Below are 8,358 nucleotides of genomic sequence, written 5' to 3'. Positions count from 1 at the left end.
CGTCAAAGAAACTTTAAGATTACACAAGAATCGGCAAAGTGTGAATAGTAAAACGTAAATGACTGGAAAAAAATTATGAAATTATTTCAGCCATATTTTGGCTTAAAGTGCCGAAGGGTTTTACAATAATTTTATTTTGAGAACAATATTTAAAAATATTATCTACTGTCTTTACGTTCTTTTGTTCTTTTTTTTTTGCTTCATAATTAAATTAGAAAGTTATCCAGTTTGTAGTGGCTGCTTTCAAAATATATCATGATTTACTTGTTCTAATGCTTTCGCACGTTGGCGTATGAGAGCTTCATAATGTAGTTTTAAGTTCGCAGTGTACGGATTTCTGGATGCAAGTCATCTGTGACATAAAATAGTTTACCAGTTTTTAACACAAAGATATCGCAATATAACTTACTTAAGGTTTACTTATTTATATTTTGGTTATTTATCATTTATTACTTATTTATACTTTTTATTTTGGAGCGCGTGTATGCCCGATTCTTGAATTTTCTTGGCAACACGGCGTAAAAATATTAAAACTTTTTTTAACTAGAAATTTCTTATTTTCTGGCTTCTTTTTCAAGCAGCGGGGGTTAGTGCTATTGGAGAAGATATTTTTCATCAAACTGAGGTTCTCTACTTTCTTGTTCAAGGATACCGGTCAATTTCTTAATCCATGAGATTAAATAATAAAAAGAACTCTTTCCTACAATGACTATAAAAAAGGTCGACAAGATTTTGAAATAAAAAAATTAATAATAACAAAAAATTAGCAACGATTTTTACCTTAAAAATCCTATCAGCATGAAATACACTGTAGGAATTTGCATTTTCAATTTTAGCGCTAAATATAGTAGAGAAACTATATCGATCGATACTTTACGTGACTTCAGGTTACGTGACATCAATGTCTCCGCCAAATTTAGCGGAGAAACAGAATCGGTTTATAGGGCTCTTGGCATCAATCTTTCCACCCAATTTAGCGGACAAACTGAGTTAGTGTGGAGGTTACATGGCGTGCATTTTGCCGCCAAAGATAGCGGGGAAACTTAATTGGGATATGTAGGTCATGATACATCGATTTTCCCGCCAAACCTATCGGGTAACTGAACTGGTGTATAGTTCAATTGACGACAATTTTTGCGCTAATTTTACCGGGGAAAGTGAATTGGTCAGCAGGTCTTGTGATTTCACGTCACGCGACATTATATTGCCCCTCGAATTTAGCGGGAAAATTGAATTCGTGTATGGATAACGTGAAATCAATTTTCCCGATAAATTTAGCAGGAAATGCACAGACGGAAAGAGACAAATGGACAGAACAATTTTTCGGAGGGAGGGCGGGGGGGGGGGGGGGGGGGGGGATACAGTCAAAAAGCACTTCCTGCTCCCAAAATCTGTTATGTGAATCTCGCCCGAGCACCTCCTGGATTCAGCCCCTACCTTAGATTCAAACGTACGACGCACGGTTATGCTGTGTTTTGATCACAGCTAACTGGTGCACGCTATAGAGACCAGACTAAGTGCCATAGTACATTTGTCAAAATTGCTCCGATGCAGCTTTAACTCAATATCGCCATTTCTTATGTGCTCATTGATTTCCCCGTGTAGCAGCATTCTCGAAGACTAATTTATATTTCTTTTCTTTTTTTTTTCTTTTTGACAGAAATGTTAGCGGTATTACAGTGATCGCGAAGTCAATAAGGTTTTTGAAGGCTAGAGGTAATAACATTAAAACAGAGCATCACGGACGACACTCGATCTGGGCATCTTTTCTACTTGACCTTGCTGCTCATGCTTTTCGCGGTTTCCTCCCGGAGAGCCAGCGGCCCCTCACGTCCCGCACCGTCAGATAAAAGTAGCTTGCACGAGTCGCACGACTGGACAAAGACCACTGTAAGGCGATTTCAGCCTTGTCTTAACTACGAGAGGCGGCCGCCGTAGGTAGTGCACTAATGATGCTTCAACGGAAAATGAGGTCACGAGTTTAATTATTTTTTCTACTGGGGGAAGGGGGGCTATTCACTTTATGTCAGGAACCTGGCACAACTTGGCTTTAATAGAGGGATGCGTATGATAATTTAAAGCGTACACCTTTGTGCAGTCAAGAATTGTCCCCGATATCAGCGATGGTAGTGACCGAAAGTATTGTAGCGTTAACATCGATTTCTTTATTTTTGTGACCCTACCATCTCAACGCGTCCTGGAATTAGATAATATTTTTTCATCGATCTTGTGGCCAGTGTATAAAACCTGGCTGTTCGCGACGTTCTTCAGAGCAGACAGTTCTCACGTCTATTCTACTTTTGTACAGAGTAATTAGAAATTGGTAAATATGTCTATCATTTCCAGAATACATTTCCGGTTTGTGCTTTGCTGTAGCCTTTCGTGGAAGCTGGCCACCTGCGAAGCTGTACGTAAAGACAGTAGCACCACAGATGGCAATGAAACTTCTCCTCTCATATAACTCGGGGGTCGGCTAGCACTTGTCCCCGGTAAGGCAAGCGAAATTGGCCATAGCGTCACCAAAGTGCTGGCTCGTGAAGGAGTTACCGTCTTCATCGCCGACAGAATTGTGACAGGTGGTGAAGAAACCATAAGAATGCTACAATGTTGGCGTGCATTTTGTGACATTCTTGTTTCTACGAAAAATACTTTCTTATGAACGCTCCCACATCCCTTTTCCATCATGTCACGTCAGCCAGTTTGTATTACCTGTTGAAATTCACGCTAAAAGGTATGCGATGGATATCGAACTCTATTTATGAAAGCGGAATGTTCGCGTCTCTAGGTGGTACTGTAACTCATGCTCACTGTACTTGATCACTTTTTTATGAGCAGAACTCTTGGTTTTCTTGGACATTTTGTGACAGCAGTATTCGAGTAAAGTAGAATGATTGCCATACAAGTAGGTACATACCAGGGCTGGGCAGATATACTCCAAAAGGTATTTGGCAATACAAAACCTGAGATACATTTGTCTTTTCTGTAAATGGATATCCGTGAGATACTTCTGCGAAACCGGCAAAGTAGTATTGAGTAATACAAATCCAGTTACTTATAGAAGTACATTTGTTCTCGAACGGCGCTTGGGGGAGAAAGTGTAGTTCGTGGCGAATATGAACGGTAATTTATGTTTGTGTTTCTTTTTTGTGACATTTGATGCTGTTAACCTTGCCTCGAACTCTTTATTTATCATTAATGCCGCTAAAAAAAAGATGTCATCCCCGTTGAAGATCATAGTTACAGGCTGCGTACCATTCTTGACGAAAGACGTCTGCCTGTAATGAACCCTGTTTTGCCGTGAGGGCGCATCTCAATATGTCGTACTATAAGCTACTGAGTCACCCATAATGTAGGGACATTGCACAATAGGGCTGTAATATTTCTTCAATTCACTCCTTTACAGCGATCTCTGCTAAATTGGTAGGAGTGCAGGGTTTTGTGAAAGGAGCTGATTTTGTTATTCTTGCCCTTAAGATTAATTAAACCACATTTTCTTTAATATCGGCGACTGAAATGAATTATGTTATTGGGGATTGATATTATAAACAATGAAGCATCTTGCAACAAAGAGATGTTTTTATCTTTTAAATCTATCTGAGAAAGGACAACGAATGTAACGAGATACCTAAGTCTGGAAACGTATCGCGATACATCTTAAATGTAGTTCACTACTGAGATACAAATACATTCATTGAATGTATTTCGATACAGAGATAGAGATACTCGAGGGGGGGGGGGGGGGGGGCTGGTGTTTCATTGACAGGCAATGTCTTGTTTGTTTTTCGCCCAGTAGAATATTGCTGCATATATGAATTGATATTATTTTAGTATGTATTTTTTAATATTTGTTTTGATATGCTAATAATAACAAAAGTACGTCTTACATGGATATTTTATAACTGGTACACGTGTAGACAGAGATGTTGCAAGTTATTCTTCCTGGGGAAAAAAATCTGGTCAAATCAAAAACAAAAGTAAAATTAAAATGGCATAAAAACAAGGTAAAGTCTAGAAAACAATGAGGCAAATTCAGGCACACAAATCACTGCCTCTCTATCGGTCAAGGACACCAAAACTTTAAGAATATTTAAGGAAATAACGAATTCAAACTCAAAAATATAAAGTCCTGCGTTGACATTATTTAGTTCACTCTATATTAACTAGTCAGTGAATTTGTAGAGAAAAAAAAACAGCAGGCAATTGTCAATCTCTTTTGTGTAAATTCACGAAACGTTATGCAAAGGAACTTTATTATGAATGTAGCGCCATTAAGGTCATGGGGCACTATTCAGTCAAGACTAAATAGTTATATATTGAAATAACGTGAAATTAACAGAATTTTCAAGTTATGAACATAAAACTTACTACCAAATGCTCCAGCAGTTTTTATTATACAAAAAAGTAACTCTTATATTGTGTTTTCCTTCATAGCAATCCAGGACTGTGGTCACATGGGAATGTCCACTGATCTTCGAAACTCCGCCGACGTAAAACCTCTCTTCAAAGAAATCGAAATCAAAACTGCTTTCCCCGGAAAGAAGCTCAGTTTGGTGGTCAACAGCGCGGAGATCCGGCAGAAGTCCACACCCCTGAGCTTGATCAGCGACGCCACATTTGACGACGTAATCGCTACCAACCTAAGAGTGAGTCACAGAAAAAATAATAATTTCGTCCACTGCAGCTGCTTTTGAGTGACCGTGATCCTAAATACACCTTGGAACAGACATCCGATTCCATAGGAGTGCGAAGTATCAGTCAGGTGGGCCATTTGAAACGGAAACCTGATTTTAAAAGAAAAAGTATATGAATCCTGTAGGATTCATATACCTGTAAAAAAGTAATAGCGAATAATTCGGGCAGACGGAACCCACAATGTTTCTGTTTAATTTAGCGATTAGATGCAGGCATAACTGAAAGAGCCGCGACAGGTCATTTTTCAATTTTCCTGGTAAATGTGGTGGGAAAACCGAATTTCTGTGCAGGTCACATGACATACGGCCTTGTGACATCATTTTGACCTCTAATTATCCGGGGAAACTGAACTGGTGTTGGGGACACGTGACATCAAGTCATGCAACGTAAATTTTCCCGCTGAATTAGGTGGGAAATTTGAATTGGTGTTGAAATCATGTGAATTCAATTTTCTCGCTGAAGTTGGTGTAGAAACTGGATTTCAGTATAGGCAGCGCGACATCATCGGGCCTAATTTTCGCTAGATTTTGCGGTGAAATTAAATTTGTGAATAGGTCAGGTGACATGAAGTCATGTGACGTCATTTTCCTCGCTCAATTTAGCGAGAACACCCTATCAGTGTTGAGGTTACATGACGTCAATTCCTCCGCTAAATTTTGCGTGGAACTGATTCAAGTCATGTGACGTTATTTTCCTCACTAAATTTAGCGAGAAATATAAATGGCCAGAGACATGCATCAAACTGCATTTAAATCTTAAGAAAGGCAACAGTTGAAAACCTAATTGATTAAAAAAACGAAAAAATGAAAACCGTTTACAACTCCCTATAACGCCGAATTAGAGCGCAGCTCTTAAGGAGGAGGAGGGAATGGCACTGAGGGGAGGGTATACCCCTCCTTCCCCCGCCTCACCTCCTCATGATGCTGATTCTCCCTCCAAATGGCGTCGGACTAACCGTGAGGTTACTCCGACGCCGCTTGGAGTAACCTCACGGTTACTCCGACGGGAGTCAGGTGACCTCAGGGGGGTCACGTTCTCCCCCTCTCCCCTTCGAGGGGTTTCGCGTGTCCCCCCTAACCCCCTCCCCCCGAGGGGTGTTACGTGGCTTCCTGACCCCCCCCCCCGAGGGGTTTCACGTGGCCCCCTGACCCCCCCCCCCCCCCCCCGGGGGGTGTCATGTGGGCCCCTGACCCCTCCCGAGGAGTGTCACGTGACCCCCCCCCGACCCCCTTGAGCGGGGTCACGTGACCCCCGCCCCAACCCCCTTGAGCGGGGTCGCGTGACCCCGCGCGAACGTTTCGGCACGAAGCCGAAACATCTCCGTGGTTGCGCCGACGGCGACTCCGCTCAAGCCGGAAACGTGCGCCTAAGAGCTGTGCTCTAAGAACTTGAAACTCGTTTTGGTTATCTGTGACAGCCTGTTCAAGGTAGACTACGTTACTCCATGGTCACGTGACGTGGCCACGTTCACGTTACGTTAGGTTCGTTATTTGCGCCGGACGTAAGTACGCTAAACATGGCGGCCCGCGTCTGCCAAATTTTGTGGTCGACGCCACTTTCGCGTGGTTTGTTTGTGTACCATCTATGTCTACCATTTTATACGTAGTGTGGTTTATATTGCGCTGAATGCTAAGTTTATTGCAGTTTATGAAAATATTATGTAGAGTTTAGTCATGTTTTTCGCTGGAGTGAGTTCGTTTATGCATTTTTAAGTCTTTCACGAGTCAGGCAGTGCATGGCGCATTTTTTTCTGCGCATATATACACCTGGCGAGAAACACTTTGACTATGTCCAGGCTTCTAAGTATACGAATGCAATTGCAGTCCACGTTCCTCATTACACGGGGAGCGGTCAAGTCCATGGTGGCTCAAAACGGGAGCAAGGGCGCCATTGTGAACATCGCGAGCATCAACGGCAGGGATGGAGTTTCCGCTTACGCGGCTTCAAAGGGCGCAGTTCTGGCCTTCACCAAGTCTCTGACTTTGGAGCTGTCGACCAAGGGAATACGGGTTAACGCGATCCCACCCGGGCTCACCAATTCCTTTAGGGTTTGTCAGTCACCATCAGAAGTTGTACAAAATCAGGTTGTGAACATCAATCCCACGCTGTCTACCTCAAAGCCGGAAGAAATATCTGAAAAGATTGCGTTGATTTTGAGCCCCTAGAGCAGTAATATAACCAAGGCGTGCATTGATGTTACGGGAGAAATTAGCATCTAAGTCATCATTAGACTTTTATATCCTCAGAGCTTGTCAAATTACTGGAATGATGACTACAGAGGTTGCTCTGAGTATGGATTTTAAATTGTAGCGTACTGGAACATAGGACATAATGTAATACCTTATGTAACGTCGCTACATATTAGCCAATAAGGAGGGGGTGGTGAAAGGAAGAACACAACATTCTAGCTGAGGATTATGCCCTGGACAACCGCGCTAAGGTGCGGGTAACTAAAATTATCACCTAACGATAAAAAAATATATAAACAAAAACACGCGACGATGAAGTATTGCTAAAAAAGCAGAGCTCCCGAACGTCAGAGCGAGGAGAAAGACTTCAAAACACATCGTTAGTGAAACAACACATCCATAAAAAGAAAACGTATATACATATTGTGTGGCGTTAAAAGGATGACTAGGCTCATCCAGTAGGTAACTTCTTCAGACTTATGCCTATCTCAAATACTCTACTCAAGATACTGTATTTCAAATACCTTTTTGAACAATCTTGGTATCTTGCAAATACTTTTAATCGAGAGTATTTGCTACTATATTTTAATTATATTTCTGAGGATCTTGTACTCATTATCTCAAATACATTTTGGCATTCCGCCATTTTTCGATTTTCTTTTGGTGTGAAGTGGGGCGTGGCACGAGCAAACTATGAAGGCCCGTTCACACTCTTGCGACCGAGTAAGACCGAGAGAGACCAGAACGGTTTTTAAGCCTCTTGCGATCTCTTAGGACCAGCTCCACTGCATCGCATCCGGTCCTAAGAAGTCACAAAAGGCTTAAAAACCCATCTGGTCACTCTCAGTCTTACTCGGTTGCAAGAGTTTGAACGGCGCTTGACATTCTTTCGAGCAACCAAATTCTGTTGCTAGCTCCGATAAGCTACGATGACTTAGATGCAGTTCATGAAAACATCGCTTTTATGCTGGTTGTGACTCATATTTCACACCTAAGTTCGTACAATGAAGGTTTTCCCCCTCGCCTTCCCAAAGGCGCCTTTCTGGTAGTTTCCCCAAGAAGTCCTCAGACAAAAGTGGTGGTTTTACGGAAGTAAAGATTGCCAAAGTGAGGCGCAACGCAGAACGGGAAACGACCCACGACAGCAATGCAGACTTCAGTGTGAAGAAAATAACAAATAGAAAAAAATTAAAAGTGGACACAATAAGAAGACACTCTTCTTAGAGCGCACCTCTTAGGCGCCTGTTTCCGGCTTGAGCGGCGACGGCGCCAGCGTCGCCGTGGACGTCGGCGTCGCCGTCGGTGTAACCGCGCGGTGCATTATGGGACGCGTGACGTCACTTATGGCGTCGTCAGCAACGTCATCAGTGACGTCATTGGCATCGTCATCGTCACTGATGACGTCATCAGCATCGTCATCGTCACTGATGACGACATCAGTGACGTCACTGATGACGTCATCGGCACCCGCATCGTG

The 8,358-nt window shown here is 42.4% G+C and overlaps 1 protein-coding gene across 1 annotated transcript in view; it reads left to right on the top strand.

Moving 5' to 3' along the window:
• Positions 1-6,857, top strand: part of LOC115317546 ((3R)-3-hydroxyacyl-CoA dehydrogenase-like) — a 15,004-nt gene extending 8,147 nt beyond the window's left edge. The window contains exon 3 of the mRNA XM_042293959.1: positions 6,516-6,857. Coding sequence (XP_042149893.1) covers positions 6,516-6,857 — 342 coding nt within the window. The remainder of the gene's footprint in view (positions 1-6,515) is intronic.
• The last annotated feature ends 1,501 nt before the right edge of the window (positions 6,858-8,358 follow it).

The sequence above is a fragment of the Ixodes scapularis genome, unplaced genomic scaffold (assembly GCF_016920785.2).
Source record: "Ixodes scapularis isolate PalLabHiFi unplaced genomic scaffold, ASM1692078v2 PGA_scaffold5__190_contigs__length_132052651, whole genome shotgun sequence".
In the NCBI taxonomy this organism is placed as follows: Eukaryota; Metazoa; Arthropoda; class Arachnida; order Ixodida; family Ixodidae; genus Ixodes; species Ixodes scapularis.
Note: the sequence above shows the minus strand (reverse complement) of the source record. Positions and strands in the feature narration are given on the sequence as shown.